This window comes from Pogona vitticeps, chromosome 2, assembly GCF_051106095.1.
Source record: "Pogona vitticeps strain Pit_001003342236 chromosome 2, PviZW2.1, whole genome shotgun sequence".
Classification (NCBI taxonomy): Eukaryota; Metazoa; Chordata; class Lepidosauria; order Squamata; family Agamidae; genus Pogona; species Pogona vitticeps.
The window spans coordinates 133,201,353-133,219,464 of NC_135784.1; the positions used below are offsets into that span (position 1 = coordinate 133,201,353).

Consider the following 18,112-nt stretch of genomic DNA (forward strand, 5'->3'; position numbering starts at 1 on the left):
CCCAGTGTCTCTCAGCATCTCTCAAACTCTCCACACACGCTTCACATATTTATACAGTACAGCCCCTCCTCCTGATGTCCCGCCTTCCACTCCCCATAGGATGGAACTTTCCCTCCAAACCCATGACAGACAGGTAACATCAGTGCTGTATGTAACAGTGGGCAACCAGAGTCTCCACTCACTGTTTGAGATTCCTAGGTGGGGGACATTTCAGGATAGGAATGACACACAGTGGGATACTCTTGTCACATGCATGGGAACAGGCCTTTTTCTCTGTTTGTGATGTCAGGTTTTATGCAAAATGGAAGGAAATGCCAATAGCATATCAAGGTTCTGTTGCTGTTACTGCTACTTTTTTATATACTTCACTGTTTTGTATCCCATCTTACTATTTTAAAATTATGTTTGGTTTTTCTTGTGTAATATCTGCTTAGTAGTTGAGTGGGAAGTGGCTTTTCTGTGTGCCCTATGGGATGAAGAATAGGATATAAATTATACGCCTACCTGTTTATTCCTCAGAATGTATAATGCTTTGACCTGTGTATGTACACCTTAGGTAATAAAATGCTGATGTGGGTTTGTTTTGGTTTTGTCCCTCAAGAGTCCTAAAGCAGGAACATCCTGAATTGGCTGCACTGGCAGATTCTGTTGATCTACAAGAATCAACAGGCATTGCTTCTGACAGTTCCAGTGATTCCTCTAGCTCTTCAAGCTCCAGTTCTTCAGATTCTGATTCAGAGGTAGGAACTTCGCAATTTCAGATTTTCATATCCAGATGCCATACAACAGTTACTGTATGTTTTAAGTCACTAGTAGTGGGAAGGGCTTATGGGGTGTGAACATCACACTTCTTCCAGAGTGGCATGTGTTGCCTTCCACTGAAATCATTGAACATTAATAATTTATCATAAGAAATCTGCATTGCCTGTGTCCAATTTATTGATATTTCTTAAATTTCCCAACCCCCTAAAGGGTCAAGAAGTGGGATTTGCAGCACAAAGTTGCAGTCCAGGTTCAGAGTGCAAGTTATATTTATTTTTAAAATGCTCCATTTTGCCTCCTGCACCTGTTTTTCAGTTTTGCTTCTCTCCTCTCCCCAAAGAAAGTCACTATGATTTGGATATTTAGAGGCATCACCCCCATGTTTGTTTGCTAAATTTTCTTTAGTAAACATCTCTTAGTTCTACGAAGCCACAATTTTCCCCTGATACACTCCTTTCTGCATGGGCAGTGCTGTTTTGGCTTCATAACAATTCATATTCTGAGCTGAGGTTGGTATTAAGTATTTATATGTGGTACCAATAAAGATATTCAGGAGCAAATATAATAGTCTAATCACCATTATTCACCAAGAAACTAATATATTTCCAGTTCTAATTGAAATGTGTTTATGAAGTCTGCTTCCATCAGAAGTACAGCAATATTTTAAAATGTCAAAGACTAGCCACATATCACACTTTTTGCAAGCTGTATAAGTTTTGGTACTAGTGTTGTAATTTTTATTCATTCAAGTAAAGTTATCTCACTCACATTAAAAAAAAAACACTGGCTCCACCTCTAGCCACCCAGTTAGCTTTGTCTTGAGATCTTGGTTGAACTGTGTGGCATATGCCCCTTGCTTGACCGTCCTGACACACAGCACACAAAGGCAAACTACTTCTCCTTTTCACCTCGCTGCCACCAGTTGATCACTAAATCAACATTAATTATGGAAGGATGAAGATGCAGGTCCAAACTTCACTGTCTTTTAAATAAAATATTTTTATTGATTACAGATGTTATTATTATTCATAGGTGAATTCTGTTATCATCAATCTCAACCTTCTATTTGTTATTACAGTTCTTATTCACTTTTCACTCTAATCACCTCAGATCTCCCAAATATCACACTCTGTCTCCTTCTCCACTCTCTCACTCTGACTGGCTCCCTCCCTCTCTGACTCCGCTTCTTTATTACAGTACATTTCTCTCAGCTCCGCCTCTCAGCAACCTTAGCCTGAAATATGAATATTCATAACTACTTAACATAATAAGGGTGAACACTACAAACTGGATGTGAAATACTTGGTGAAATGCCTAGCAAATATGTTTTAGTAAGACACCAAAGTATACATTGAAGGCAAGAGCATAATCATCTCTTGATAGCTGACATTGTAGATGTCACTTCTGAATATTTGAGTTTTTCACTGCAAAATGATAATACTGTTGTAGTCATAATTTGTGTTTCCTAATGATGGGAGCTATTGTTTTGGTAGGGAAGGTAATTATTATCGCTTCTTGTGTGTCCAGTGTGATTCTAGCTCAGAGACGGAAGGAATGATGCATCGAAGGAAAAAACGGAGAACCTGCACCATGATGGGGAATGGTGATACAACTTCCCACGATGACTGTGTCAGCAAAGAGCGCAGCTCCTCCAGGTGAATGGGCCAATTTACCCACTTTGACCACACAATTGTTGGAATTTAGTAAGATTTGTTGGGTTGGGCTACACTGCTGCTTGCAGGCATGGAGGGAGAACAAGAGAGCTACCTGAAATGCGAAGCTTCCTCCATCTCATATAAGCAAACTGTTTCATGTACTGTACATCTCCTTGCCCATTTCTAATGCTCTAAAACAGAAGGGTTTTTTTCACTTACTAAATTCATTCTCATTTTTCTATCCAACATTTCTGTTCAATCTAGGCAGAATTAAATTGGCAGTGTTCAAGTACAGAAGTGCTGCTCCCTAAAATGGATTCACTTCGTACTTGCAGAGAAGGTAAAAGCACTATGAGGAATGGAGGCAATAGGGAAATAGGATTTAAAGGTGTAATTCTATAATAGAATATTTTCTAACTTAAATTACAATTCTCTTGCCTTGACTAATATATTTTCTGTCTAGTATCTCTTCATAAAGAAGATGGCTTATACACGGAGTTGTGCATTTTATATCTGGGAGGCTTTGGCTGGTAATCTCACCAACAATGGATAATACAGATATATTTTTTAAAAAGACTGGTTGGTTTTGTTTGTTTGGTGAGGGGTGGAATGCCAAGTGAAATCTGACCATCCCAGGTTCTTTTTGCAGATATTGTTAAAAATATTGTAGATCACAGCTTTAAAAGTGGATCTCTGGAGTGCCTTTGACCTACTGTTTTAGAGAGAAGATTTTAATTGGAGCAAACATCTTTAAATGGCCTCTCATCCCTTTTAATTGTGCAGAATGGGGGATTGTTGGTTTCTTTCCTAGCTTTGTATTTCTATATTGTCTTCAGATGACAACATGTTTGGCTTGTTGCTTCTGGCACTGCTTCCTTGCTTGTCCAGCTGTCATACTTTTAAAGTTTAGAAACAGGAAACTACTTCCAGGAAGGTTAGAATGTATCCGTCTTTCTTTGGAAAGTTCTATATTGTCTTCTTGGATAAGCTACAAGAAACTTGCCATGACAGGCAGTTTATTTTTATTTTTGACAGGATTAGGGAATCTTGTGGAAGCCGTGCTCATCCCTGAGAGATAACAAGACCCCATCTAAAGGCAGTCACAGCCAGCCAGATGTCTTCTATTCCTTCCCTCAGCTGTATGCTTGGAGTTTTCTCAAATCTTCACCATTATTCTTTAAACTGTTTGAAATTCAGTCTTCTGCTTACTTCCAAATCTGACTGCTTGTTAACTGAAGGAGAAAACTAGAGATTTCTGTGTATTCAAACCTCTTCTTCTGCACTCCATGAAACAGTTACACTAAACAACGGAAGACAAGGCTGTCCTTTCCAATGTTATGCAGTGTGTCACAACTTCTTAATGTCAACAAAGGAAATACAGTAGAGACTTTATATTAACAGAGTTATCTTAAAAATGAGCAGGTAGAGCATGGAAGCCTATGCCCTGCTTCAATATTGTCTTATGTTTACAAGTTGAGTTCTCATGCACTATTGTTGAAGGTTAGAACTACAGTCTCCACTTCGTGTAACTGGCCAGCAGATCTTCAGTAGAGTACAAGAGGAAAAAGACTAGCCTTGTTATGTTTGTCTGAGGTGATTCTTCTATTGTGTAAATGATCACCTGTAAGCAGCACCTTTTTGTAATACTTAATTGTTAGGTAACAACAAACCAACCATGGACTAATTAGACTTAAGTAAAATGTAACACATCTGAACCAGCAGTTCATCACCATGATTACATGTGCTTTATGTTTTAGTAAGTGAACAAACTTGCTGGTATTTTGTCATCAGTTTGGGAGCCTGATCTGAAAAAAAGTGAGTATGGGAGAAGTTATAACTGCCTCATTTTCATCTCCCTGTGGGAGTTTCTGGAAATGTTATATGAGGGCAGAAGGTTTTTTTTAAAGTGATAATAAGGAATGGATGGAGTTTGAATAAATAAAATTAAAATTCCTCTTTATATAGAACTGTATTTCTAGGGCATGGAAACATCTTGCTCCAATCTGCTGTTGTAGTATGGCAGGTATTTAAGGTGTCTGATTTTTATTGTTAAGATGTGACTGTGTGTATTCCATAGCAGTGGAATTGATTAAGGATATGTTTCTGTTTCAATGCTTTTCCTTGTTGTTAGTGGAGATGCATATTATGTTAAAAAAACAGGCCTTGTGCCTCCCTATACAACCATAATCCTGTCCTAGCTTTGAAAGTTTACAGGATAGGGAAAGGTCCTGTCCCCAGTAACATTTGAGAATGAGTTGAGTGATTATGTGAATCTGCTTGCATTTTGAGAGGTAACATGAAGGATGTTTTTATTTTGTTAATGCCTAGCAAATAGGTCATGTCCCTTCAGTTTTACCCATACTTTCAATGTGTGCCAAAATACTACCATATCATTGAAGCAGGGATCCAAATAACACTCACCAGCCTTAATTTCATACAAGCACGAAATACATTTTTGGGTGAGCGCTGAGATATTAAAAAGCTGAACTTCCCTTGTGTCCCAATAAGACTTTCCCCCAGCTTTGTTCTTAAGCTAGTTTTGTGAAATGGGGTAATCTTTGTAAAATCAGGTAATTTTTGCATTACATTTTTTAAGCATAACTTTGGATTGTACAATTTGTTTTGGAAGGTATTTCTGTGGAACTTGACATCTTCCAGTGTTCTGCAATCTGATACCAGGAATTCAGAACCATGGAGCCAGGTGATGAGCAAAGGTGCCCAACCATATGACTTGGACTGATAACAGTTGCCACTGCTGCTGGAACACAATAAGTTGCTGGCAGACCACTAGTCCATCTAGTCCAGTATTGTTTTCTCACTGGAAGAGATATTTCCTTGCCCTGTTCTTTTTCTCACCGTGGCTAGGATGCAACATTTCTCTGAGCATTAAAGGTCAGGGAGATGCCTACCCCTGCCCTCATTTCTTTGCTTTGAAAAGCAGCTCATCAGGCTGTGGTCCTTGCAGAACAGAATGAGAAATGGCATGGAGTGTTGCAGAAGGGTAACAGAAAAGTAACTTCCTTCAGGGTGGTTTTGTTAGATTTTAATCCTGTTTGCAAATGGGAGGAGTTTTTCAATTTACAGAATCCCATTGTGGATTAGCTCATTGTATTTCTTGATACTGATGACTTAAACTGGAACATTCTACATGCCATAGTATGATACAGGCTTACATGCTTTCAAATTGAAATTTAGGATCTTGGAGGTATTCCTCTTAAATAATTTTTGTGTAAAAAAAGGCTTAATATATTAAATGCCACATCGTGTGTTTTGTGGGGCCATTGTGCACTAGGTATGCAAGGTACATCTTTACTTGGAAATCTAATGGATGTGTTCATGATCATGAGTTTCATATGCATCAGTTTAGTCATGCATTTATTTAAATATCAAATATTTATTGATTTAATAATCAGTAAGGTGATCTTGAACAAGTGCAGGCTACATTTTCTAGGTGGAATCGATCAGAGGACTCACTGCTGAGTAGGTTGTCCTACCTTTCTCCTCTTAGATAAAAATGGTTTTTAAAAAGAAATGAAAAGTGTCTAGTTTGTGTCAAAAACAACTTGAATCGTGGCATTTCAGGGTAAAATTTGTGATGGCTGTCCTTTTTAGCAGTAGTAGCCACAGGCAACTGGTGCTGGTGGTGCTCAGCTGTAGTTGATGTTGTCATGTCTTTTTAACTATCTTTCTCAATATTGATGAGATGTGCTCATTTATAGAAACTATTTACCTCTGATGTTATTGTAATAGGCAATATTTTTTATTCTAGAACCCCGAATAGGTGAGAAAATAGACCCATTAAACATCATCTTTCTTTGTTTAAAAAAATTGTAGACTTTTTTTCATAAAATTGTGCATTCACACACTTAGGAAAAGCTGTGTCCTGACTCCGGTACTCTTTTAAAAAAGGAGAGATTGGCTAGCTGCTTTTAGCTACAGTGTTATACATCATTTTACCAGATAGTGAATACATTCTTGTCCTGTTCAGTAGAAGCTAGACAGCTGTCATACCAAGGGAAATGGCATTGATTTTATTTAGTATGAAACCTTTCGCATCTGCAACTGCCTAAAAGGAAATAGTCAAATATATAGCAGTTGTACTAAATGGCTTGAAGGGCAAAGCAGGTTCCCAGATATCGTTTCTATTTATCTACAGTTTAGGAATTCGGACCTTGAGTTTTCTGTTTCCCCTTTTATTCAAATGGAGGCAAGTCATCCAATGCCTATGACCAGGATCCAGTGGTATATTTCTGCTTGGTTCCATTGCTTCCACCTGTGGCGTTGAGACGATCCCACTTCTTTCCTGCAACTCCATGGCACCTGAAAAATCTGCTGCAGAAAGCTGGTAAACCTCCCCAAACAGGTTTTCAGTAGTGTGGAGTCTTGCAGGGTAGTTGGGGAAGGGTCCTTGTCTGTGTGAGAGAAGTAGTAATATTTAGCAGAGGTATACTGTGAAATTTTGACCTATTTACTTAGTACTTCCTTTGTGAGCAAGACAGTTATCCATGTCACATAGAGTTCAGAAGCTTCAATATTACTTCCAAAGAATTATTGTTGAAAAATTTACAATTTATCATTCTTTAATCAGTTTTGATTAAAATATCAATGCCATGTTTAGGATAATAACCTAATATTCACATAATGTTTATTGTGTGAATTAGAATTAATTTTAATGTGAATTAATGTTAATTAATTCCTCTTTGAAACCAATACATAGGCTGAAACCCTGATGCTTTGCATAATAAGTTACAGCTAAAGTTGAACTATTTGAATCAGTGGGATATGGTAAGTCAGCTCCTCCATGAGCACCATTGATTCAAATGGGCCTATTCTAGTTGTGTCTTACTTTAGGAGTTGTAACTAGAGTAAGCCCATTTGAATCAGTGGAACTCATGGAGGAGCTGACTCACCAAATCCCCACTGATTCAGTGGGTCTACTCTAATTATTCCTTACTATGCCAAGCAGCAGGATTTTAGCCACTGTGTGCTTTTCTAGTAGGGGTACTATAATAGCAAGCTCCTGCTCTCTAAAAACAGAGTGGCTATTAATCGGTTAATTTGAAAGCCAGATACTTGCATATGGAGTTGAAGGCAAGACTCAGCAGATATCAACCAGCTGGTGTTACACACTAATATTCTGCAAAATGGGTTGTGTAGACTGATATGTCGCCTTCCTAAGCCGTGTGTGTTCAGGTCAAAAGCTAAAGCATGGCTGCTGTAACATTTAAGTGGCAGCTGTTTTGATTAATCTACTTTGTAGGCTTAAGAGCATGTGTATTTTGCAGGTACTCCACTTACGAAAAGATTCACTTTAAGCCTGAGATTTTTTTTCAGAGTCCAGGTTTCTCCTTGGAGGCTTCAGTCAAATGTGTTCCAGTTTATTTTGTGATTGACTTTTAGTAAAGCTGGCACTTTTTGTTTCTCCAGTTCTTAATGATTATGTCATTATGTTGCGGAGATACTATGCCTTCCAGATCTTTATAGCTTCATTTTTCTCTCTTCTGTGGTGCAAAGTTCTTTCTGGACCCCTTAGGGCAACATTCAAAGTGCCAGCTCTGCAAACTACTTGTTAAGTAAGTCCATCCATATGGAGACAGAAATGCTCTGAATTGTTCAATTTTGATTATTATGTTCTCTTTTTTATTTAAAATAAAATATTATTTTCATTACTTTGTATTTTGCCTTCATTGAAATATTGGAGACACGTGTCTTGCACCTTGGGGACTATAGGAAAGCTTTAGTGTCACAGTTTGTAGCATTCTGAAGCATGAACTTGGAGATTCCTCGTGTTACCATTGCAGCTACCATACTATTGGCTCAGCGTTCAGCTCCTTGCACTTGTATCCTGTTCATTGCTTTGGGTTTTTGAGGCCTGGCTTTGGATGTTCTGAAATGTGTAGATTGCATGTGCCCTCTTCATTTGCTGTTAAGCTGAAGAGGTTAAAAGTCCAAATGATTTTGTGTTGTTGGGGTCTTTTTGTTTCAAGGTAACACTTTAATTTTGTACTGTACTGTAGTTACTGCTTTTGGGCTTGTGAGCACATTCAGAATTCTGATTATCATAAAATGATTGCCATGAGGAGCATCAGATCACAAAACACCCAATTCACAAAAAGAATTTTGTGAGGCTAAAGCACAAGTGGGAAGCTGAATGGTGTGCTCATGAACCTGAATGGAAAACAGAGATGGAAGCTGACAGTCCCCAACCTCAGTACTTTGAGTGCACAGTTGTCTCTCATACACCTCAAACTCTTTCTTTAAACCCTTCTCCACCTAGCCTGTTCACTTATCATTCACTGCTTTACTTTACAAACACTCTGTCTCTCTCTCACACACACACACACGCACACACACCCCTACTTCTAACTTCCCCTCTAACACCAGGCACCAAAATCACTTCCGTTGCTCCCTGCAGCCCTTCCTGTCCCAGCTTTGCTTTCATTCCCATTCTACCGGGCCAGTTCCCTCCCCTCTAGCCCTATTTTTTCCACTGCCACCCATAAGCTTCCCTCCCACAATATGTAGCAGTGGGACTTTTTCTTCCTTTTTCTAATACGTGTGCTTCAGAGCAACCCCTCCAGCAACCTTGGGGCCCAGAAGCATTCAGGAGAAAATATATTTGGAATTTGAAATGCTTTCAGCCACATGAAGAGATTCATGTGGCTGAATCTAATCTAATTTTCTTCTAATTAATGTAGGGCCTGTTTATAGGGCACTCTGAGGATACAAGGAAGTGTCTGTGCTGTAGATGCACAGAGACAGATGAATATCATGTTTCCTATATCTCTCTGGTCATTCGTTGTAGTCTGGATAAGTATGTCTGTGTCTTGGAAGTGTCTTACATGGCAATGTAATGCATAGGAACAGAGGCAAAGTATACAATCTTACGTTCTGCTTCAGATTGATGAACTAGAAAATGCAACATTCATATGCAGATATGAATCTCTAGATTTCCCACGTACATTTAAAAATGACTTTAGTAAGTCTCTACCTTGTTCAGTATGTATAATAGGCATTTGAGGCGTTATGCTGCAGACTCTTTAATTTATGTGACTTAAACAGAATTCTGGTCCTTTCTATGTTTTACCATGAGATTCTTCAACAGTGAGCTACTGATCTCAGGATACTACTACAAAAAAGACAATGTTCTGTAATACAGCTGTTCAAGGGTACCCTGATACAATGTGGGCCTGATTTGGTTCACACTGATTTGTCTCCAAGTGAAAATTTGGATCCTCTCCCTAATTTAATGGGGAAATTGAAAAGAGTGATAACTTCAGAGAGAGAGAGTAAGACCTAACCTTACCTAGCAAGAAGTCCAGTGAATTACCAGTTATGGCCTAGTGTTCCATTTGTAAATCTCTGTGCATGTAAGGGTGGTGATCTCATCAGCCACAGACTTCAGTTAAATTAAACATTTCCCATACTCCTTTCACCTCAGATTCTAAGGTTCCCTAGGGATCCCTTTGCAGCTCGAGAAGTTTTGGGGTCTTTGGGCAGGGAGAGTTTTTAATGTCTCAAAATTGCCAGCAGTGGTGATTTTCAGGCAGTAAAATCTGGCTATCCTGAGAACCCCAAAGCTGCTCTTGGTCGAACAGGAGCCTCAGGGAGCGATTGGAAAGTTTTAAAGATTACAGTCCTACGCAAACAGAATTTTAGTCGTGATGTGTGTTGCTCTGTAGTATGGTAGTATCTTTGATTTCTGTATGGTACTTATACAGTCAGCCCTAATCTGTAAAGACAAAATAAATGCAGTAAAACTACAGATGGACACCCAACATAAACTGACCTAGTGCAAAAATCTGTGCTGACTGGAGGTGGAATACTGAAGAGGATAAGGCAAGTACAATTGCATACTAAAAGTACCACAGATATAACACTGAGACCAACACACAGACTCACGTGAACAACAAATATAAAGAGTAAGGAAAGATGGGATTGGGCAGGAAAGAAATTAGGAGGATTTAAGATTGAATTATGGTATGATAAATAAAAGTGGAGTAACCTCAACCCCCCCCCCCCAAAAAAAAGTATTTTGAAAAAATAACCAGTGTGTGCTGATGAAATGTGAACTAAAGAGGAGGAGAAGCAACATTGGGAAGAGAAATGGTGAAAGAGAGTGCATACATGGCAAAAAAGTGAAGGCAAGCAAGACAGCATGAATGGGAGAGAGGCAGCTTTCAGATGGGCATGGGGAAAGGCCAAGAGTGGGCATGTGTATAATGCCCACTTGCAGGAGCAAGTGTACAAAACGAGTGTATATGAGAAAGCAGTTGAGCGTGCACTAAGAGTTGGCATGGAAGATTCAGGGGTGTGTGGACAGGTGCCTGTATGCAGACAAGACTAGATGGGAATGTACACGTGCATGTGTAAGAGCAGACAGGCATGTAAGTAAATGGATAAGAGAAAAGATAACTGCAGAGGAAGGTGTGCATACATGTATATGCATGTGAGACTGTGCACAAGAGAGCACAAAAAGGAGAGCGGGTAGACAGGCAAGTGCTTGTGTTCATATGAGAGCCTGAATACAAACATGGGGAAAATGCCAGCCATGAGCAAAGGAATATATGCCCAAGACACTGAGCAAGAGCAGGTAGGGAGGTGCTTATATGAACACAAGGGGGCAGACAGACCTGTGGGGAAGAGACAGTAACGGTAAGTGGATATTTGAGAAACAGCATAAGAACTCATGAGCGTGCAAGTGAAAGTGTGAGAACACATGAGCACGTGACCACACAAAGAGGGTCCACACATGAGAGAAAGCAAGTGGACGTGAGACAGACCAAGGGACAGAGAAAAAGAGATCTGGTAAAAATACTGTATATTCCTTATCAGTTTCTGGGGTCTGTGAGAGGAAAGCAGTGGCTTAGTAGGAAGATTCATAAGCAAGGACCTTCCACACTGGTTGTTCAAATGGTATTGAGATACATGCCTGTAAACATAGAAACTTGATTTAGGAGGACTTCCTAGAATCCTTCCAGCCAACAGGGCACCCATCCCAATACAGATTTAACTTTTAATTCATGACACTCATCCTAGTGGATATATTCAGGACAAGGACAGATGGATGGAGTTCTTTGAAAAGGCAATTTATTGTGGCAGTTCAATTAGTGCTCATAAGAAATGCCTGCCTGTGGAGCTCTAAAGAAGCTGGCACTGTCCCAATGTTTCAGACTACAAATCTTATCCTAAAATGGATGGGAGGCATTTGTAGTTCAAGAGAATAAAACGTCAAAGGAAGCTTTGCTTGGTGATATCTGTTTATCACAATGCACTGAACAGAGTTAATCACTGGAGGGAACCAGCGAGTATTTTTGTGTATCTTTCCAAAGGCTGTACTAGTAATAGTGAGGCCTTGCCAACAACCAATGAAACAAAATTATTTTTGCAGGAGTGACTATAAGTATCTGCTCCAAATCCAGGATAGTGAGTAACAGAACATTGTTTTAGAAAAAAAAAACATCTGACTGTAACTCATCCCTAGCCAGAAGAAACAGTGGGTGAGGGATGGTGGAAGTTGCCCACGGCCGCTTTTGATGACACACAACAAATAAATCCAAGGCCTCAGCAGTCTGGATTGTTGGCCTGTCATTAACTAAGACTGAGGCAGTTAAAACTACTGTACTGTACAACCATTTTCTGTAGAAATGGTGAATGACAACATTTACTAATTTTAAAATGGAAGGGCATAGTCCCACTAATCAGTTTGTAACTTATCTTTTGTTGCTCTGTCAAAAATTGCTTAAAACAGAACTATTAGTCATATGCTCAAATTCAGCAAAATAAAACCAAGAAAGGGAGGAGGATATTCCAAAGCCAAAATATTCTCAGCTGTATATTCCGAAGCCAAAAATTTCTTAGTTTAAAGTCTGTCAATGAAACATCTGAATTCTTAAGCTCCTGCAGTGAGTGCAGTTTTAGTCAGGTCAACCCAGACGTAGCTCTGAATTCACTGGACGTCTTCCTAGGTAAGGATTGTACCCTTATTAGTTTAAAAAGTAAGAGCAAGAAATAAACCAAGTGGAGGCCAGAATCTTCTGTCACGGAAGAGCCATGTTGCTTCCTTTATATTAACATCGTTCCCAGGGACCGCTGAAACAGATGTTGGATAATTTGACCATTTTTTATTAATTCAGGGATCTGGAAAAATAAGAAATGCCTATTAAGTGTCTCTCTTTTTAAAATTGACAAAATGAAACTGCAAAGCTAGATCTTCCCACAGGTTTGAGTCAAGTAAAGGAATGGTAGAGATGTTCAAATCAATTTATTGTGAAGGCCACCAAGTTAGAGAGAACTTGTCTCTGTTCAGAATTCCATGTTTTCTGTTCCATCTGCACAAGAGCTCTGAACTTCATTAGAATGCTTTGCCAATCAATTCACAGTGCTGCATCATTCCACTTTGGCTTCTGTTAAGAGCCCTGCTCTCTTTATCCCTCCCTGTGAAATATAAAGCTGCATGGAGGAGAAGATTAGGTGTTGTGGCTGTTTGTTACTAAGAATATAATTACCCACCTGTTAATGATCACTGCCTTGATAGGATTACCCAGGGGGAAAAATCCCCACTACATCCCTGGAGATGTTATCTTACCTAGCCCATATGCAACCAAAGTGGATTTACATGGGCTCTCTTATCCCAGGAGATGAGTCAAATACTAGTTTATAAAGCTTTAGAAGAGGTAGCCGGCTCTGCTAGCATGCCAGGTAAAAACAAAATGAAAATTAAAAAGACAAAAACATTGTGGCACCTTTAAAACTTTTAAGATGTCACAGTGTTTTTGTCTTATTTTTGAAGGTGCCACAACATTTTTGTCTTCTTTATTTTTAAGGTGCTGCAATGTTTTTACCTTTTTTTAGGTTTAATTTTGTTTTTTTCTGACATGCTATATTATAAAGGCCACACTACCATCCAGATAGAATTTATGCCAGCTCATTGATTTCAACAGGATTCAAAACAAGCAAAATCAAAAGAATTTGACTCCATGTGTAATCAAGAAGATGGAGAACATCATTTCTCTAAAGCCATATTCTTCTTATGTATTGGAAGTGTGGCTCCTAGCAAACTATCTGCCGATGTGTTTACTTTGAACTTGAGAATGATGCCCTCTGCTTTAAAGAAAAACAACAACATCCTCTATCACTACCCAAACTGACCTTGGGAATGTGTTTGGTTTGGCTGTGATGTCATGTGCTTGTTTTTAAACTTTTATTTATTTCCTGACTTTCTCCTAAAACTGAGACTTGAGATGGTTTACACCAAGATTAATGAAGAGGTACAAAAAATTTACAAGGTGATGTAAAACACAGTGCAACATTAAAATACAGTTTAATTAAAAGCAATTTAAAGCCACGTCAGTGAAGCCTTACAACCCCCATCCATTTAAAAGCCACTCTATTTCAATCAACTGCTGAAAGCCTGTCTAAATTGGGGAGGGGGAGGGGATTGTCAGCAGCAGGATGAGACTGAAGGAGCAGTCCTGATGTTTCTTGGAAGACAGTTTGAAAGCCAGAGAGCAGGCACCAAAAAGGCCTTCTTCCAAAGCAGGCATCTTTCTTTTAAGAAACAGAAGCAGTGTATTTGCATTACCCCATATTATTGATGGAGGTGTCCTTCTTCTGGTTTGCAAGGTAGAAAACACAATGCACTGTGTGACTGCAAGCAACAATACACAATCAGGTAGCCCACCAGCCAATCTCACAGTGAGGTTTGAGGCCAGCCTCGCTCTATGAATGGCCATAGCTTTAGTAAGTCAGCAAGTGATGGAAGGTTGTTTATCTCAGTCTACAGCCTCAGCACAAATGTTCTGTAGGCTTTCTTCCATATGAAATACTAAGACCAAAAGGGGAGGGGGTTTTTAAATTACTTTTGTTACCTCTTTTCCCCTCTTTCAACATTAGAGATGAAGAACAGCAGGAAGGAGAGAGGGTGGATACCACCTATTTGACTATCATCACTTTCTGATCCTTACAATGTGCACCAAAAAGCAGGTACCCTGACTTGTCCTTTCCCAAAGCTGCTTGAGCAAAAGCATCTGGACATCCATTAGCCTGGCAGCGACTCCTGATTGGTAAACATGTGAAGGGTTGCATCTGCATCAATCACAAGGTTGTGGTGCCTTTTTTCCTTTTTTTCTTTGGCTGAAACAAAAGCAGAGAGCTGCAGAGCTAATGGTGCTGTTTACAGGAGAGCAGAGCTCACAAGCCCCAGGGTATAAGTCTGGCATGCAAGCTTTAATTTCCTTTTCCTGCTTAGACCTTCAATGCAGGCCATGGAAAGAGTCAAGTAGAGCTTAACCATCATGAAAACCTTGGGGTGAGGGGCAGAGCAGGATTTTAAACTAATAACAGCCAAGATAAATGTTTTTTCTGGGCAGCAACCAGCTTTCTACCTAGCTTTCGTTTCCCAAAGAGCACACACTGAGCATTAGGATTTTTCTTACCCCCTCTCCTGCCTGCTCTTCTTCATTGTGGCTTGTTTCTTAGCACACTCAGGACTGTTCAGCATCTGGCATTCGTAAGGAAGGCATTGAACATTAAATCTATTGTACTTGCATCACTTACTGATCCTCACAACACTCATCAAAGCACTATCTTATCCCATCCTTTCCCAAGGCTGGACTAGTTAAAATCCTCAAAAACAGCTTAACTGGATGGATGAGGGGAAACACACTGTTTAGAATGCTTGAGAGGCTAAATGCTTTGCAGTTGTGATCTGGGTGATTCTCACCATAGCCTTGTGAAATAAGTTACCGACCGGTATGTAACTGAGGCAGAACTGAATTTGTCACTCGGCTTTCCCTTATGTGAGTGTGATTCGTGTATGGAAATCTGCTTTCACATGTAAATTTCATACAGACGCTGATCAGATGGAGATGTCCATGTAGCCCACACTATCATATACATAAGGAAGCTTTCGGTGGGATGCCTGCCTGTATGTACTGTATTGCACGTCTGTATTTTGTACTCTTTCTGTCTATATTGTTTTTTGTGGATGAAAATACTCATTCCTGTTTCCATTGTAATGTGGATGGAGAGGGCCCTCCAGTAGCTACTATCCACAGGTAATTCTGTCTGGAGACGGGACACTCATCGCTGGAACAGGATAATAACTCACTTTCTGAATAGTGAGTCCCTCTTTGGACAGAACTGGAGACAGACTGCTAGACGGCAGGAAAAAGAAATGCAGGGGTAGCCTTGTTTGGAGAGAAGCTGTGCTTGTAAGCATATATTGATTGTGCAGGCATGGATAGAAGTGTATGTATGGGAGGGGATGCAGTAATACACTGCACAAAAAAAATGGGCAAAAAAGTGCAAAAATCAGGGTGGAAAAACTAATTGCCCCTCTATTGTTGGATTCAAATTCCCATCAGACCCATTCAGTATGGCAAGTGGTCAGGGATAATTGGAGTACTTGACCAAAATTTGGGGAGCTGCAGGTTCCCCGCTCCTGGTTTACGTGAAGGTGGATGGTCTAAAAAGAATTCACGCACATTGATGCTCAACATGCTTGCGATCATGGGTGCTCCTGCACTTTAGCCAATGGAGCAAGAGCACTTTCCAGATCAATGCCATTTATTGCTTTGCTAGCAAATCAGCAAAGATATGCCCTGGCCCAGGGCTTGCCTTCCAAAGGCTTCCACCGCCGGGATCCGATGGTTGCTGTAGGTTTTTCGGGCTGTTTGGCCCTGTTCTTGAGGTTGTTCTTCCTAACGTCTCGCCAGTCTCTGTGGCCGGCATCCTCAGAGGACAGGAGCCAGAACTCTGTGTTCCCACACAGTACACCAGAGCACAGACAGCTGTAACTCTGTCCTCTGAAGAGCCCGAAATACCTACAGCAACCAAAGGATGATTCCGTTGATACTTACCCTCACCGCAGAGATTTGCTTTCCAAAGAGGGATCGACGCCCTCCCCACGAATTCCCGTAAGGCTTCTCCCTGGAAAGGAGCAAGGGCCAGGCTTTTTGCGCCCTTGAGGGCGGGGGGAGCGGGAAGAAGGCGACCGCGGGCAGGGCCAGAAAGCCATCCCAACCTGGGTCGCCTGAGTGGCCGAGGCGGGAGGCGGTGGGCAGGGCCGGGAGGCGTGACGCGCGTGTTGTGAAACCCTATCCCAGGTCGGAAGCGAAGGGATTTCGCCGCCTGCTGCTTGCCTGGCCGGCGGCTGCCTGCGCCCGCTGCCTCAAGAGCGCTGAAGCCGAGCGGCGCGGGTCAGTCGCTTTCCGGCCGCGGGAGAGGAGGAGGAGGAGAGCAGGGGCGAGGAACCAGGCGCCCTTCCTCACGACAGGGGCGGAGGTGCCCGGCTCCCCCCGCCCCGCCGGGTGCGCTTCCCGCCGCGCTCTTCTTGCGCTTCCCGCCCTCCGGCTGCAGCAGGGATGGAGGGCGCCATGGACTGGGGCTACCTCGCCGTCCCGTTGCTCTTCACCGTCTTGGCGGTGATCCTCGCCTCGCTCTTTGTGAAGCTGAGAGCCTCCTCCGGAGCGGACAAAGCGGCGGAAGCGGCGCCAGCAGCCCTGGCCGCCGCCTCCTCCTCCTCCTCTAAGGAAGACGAAGAAGGGGAGCCCGGAGTCGTCGAGGCGAGCGTTGCGGCAAAGCGGGAAGGCGGAGGAGACGAGACCCTCCCTGCGGGGGAGGAAGCGGGACCCGAGCTGGGAGGCGAGGGGCCGCCGCCGCCGAAGGAAGTGGCCGGCCAGGGGGAAGCCGAGAGGGAAGAGAGGAGCCTCCCCGCGGGCGACGCCGAGGCCGGCCAGGGGCAGAAAGCTGACAAGGCTGGCCGGCATCAGGAGGAGGAGGAGGAGGGAAGGAAAGTAGCCGAGGCGAAGGCGCAGCAGCAGCAGCAGCAGCAGCAGCAGGAGGCGGCGGCGGCTGCTGCAACCAGGACTGACCCGGCAGAGCAGCCGCAGCCGCAGCCACGGCGGGAGGCTGAGCCGAGTCAACCCGAGGCGGAGGTGAAGCCCCTCAGGCAGGCGGCGGCGGCGGCGGCTGCTGCTACTACTCCGGCAGCGGGAGGCGAGGAGCAGGACGAAGACGAGGAGGAAGAAGAGGAGGAGGAGGAAGAGGAAAGCAAGGTAAGGGAGGCACTCCGGGAAAGCGGGAGGTGATGCTCGGCCACCGCCGCCGCCCGGCTCGTTCTGCCGAGCTCCTCCGGGATGTGCTTCGGCAGCCCGGCCTCCTACACGGCGCCCCTCGGAGGAACGGTGCGCCAAGGCCGGGGAGAGGAGCGACGGGCGGGCGGCCGGGCGGCTCTGGCGAGGGACATTCCCTCGGGCAGCTCCACGCCCCGTGGGGAAGGGCGGCCCCGGCGGCGTTGCCTGGGAGTGGGAGACGGGGGTTCTCCCGCTTGCCCTCCTAAGGCGTCAGTGGCGCCCCCGGGCGCGCAGAGCTGGCCGCTGCCCCAGCAGTTTTTTCCTGCGCCGCCGCCTGACTGGCTTGATCCGCAGCGCTCAGTACCTCCTGACTCCTGGAAATGGCCAGACCGGGAAGCCCTCCTCAGCAGCGTCCCTTGATTTGTAGGACTTCTCCTGAAGGGAGCGTCAGCACTGTGTACGGTGGGAACAAGGAAGCCCCCTTGATTTCTCCAGGTTGATCCCATTCATCTCCCCAAAACAGACGCGTGCAGTCTGCCCAAGAAACAGCCTGGTTGCTTCATAACGTGTGAGCCATAGCGGCTGTAAGGGAGGGTCTGTAGGTCTTTTCAGGTCCCG

At 42.8% G+C, this 18,112-nt stretch overlaps 2 protein-coding genes across 12 annotated transcripts in view; both read left to right on the top strand.

Annotated features, from left to right (window-relative positions):
• JMJD6 (jumonji domain containing 6, arginine demethylase and lysine hydroxylase) overlaps positions 1 to 8,086 on the top strand; it is a 29,486-nt gene extending 21,400 nt beyond the window's left edge. The window contains exons 5-8 of one of the 4 annotated variants that reach the window (XR_012083793.2): positions 602 to 740; positions 2,290 to 2,417; positions 2,682 to 2,757; positions 3,453 to 8,086. Coding sequence is in view for 2 of the 4 variants with exons in the window: in XM_020806473.3 (XP_020662132.1) it covers positions 602 to 740; positions 2,290 to 2,417; positions 3,453 to 3,489 (304 nt within the window). In the remaining 2 variants the exon portion in view is untranslated. Of the gene's footprint in view, positions 1 to 601; positions 741 to 2,289; positions 2,418 to 2,681 lie in introns of all 4 variants that reach the window. The other 3 variants (XR_012083791.2, XM_020806476.3, XM_020806473.3) reach the window with 3 other exon arrangements.
• Positions 8,087 to 16,541: 8,455 nt separating this feature from the next.
• The window catches only part of MXRA7 (matrix remodeling associated 7), a 96,870-nt gene continuing 95,299 nt past the window's right edge, over positions 16,542 to 18,112 (top strand). For 2 of the 8 annotated variants that reach the window (XM_072990473.2, XM_078385994.1), the window contains exon 1: positions 16,542 to 17,476. In XM_072990473.2, coding sequence (XP_072846574.2) covers positions 16,784 to 17,476 — 693 coding nt within the window. In that variant the 5' untranslated portion in view covers positions 16,542 to 16,783. The remainder of the gene's footprint in view (positions 17,477 to 18,112) is intronic. The other 6 variants (XM_072990472.2, XM_078385993.1, XM_078385995.1 and 3 more) reach the window with 5 other exon arrangements.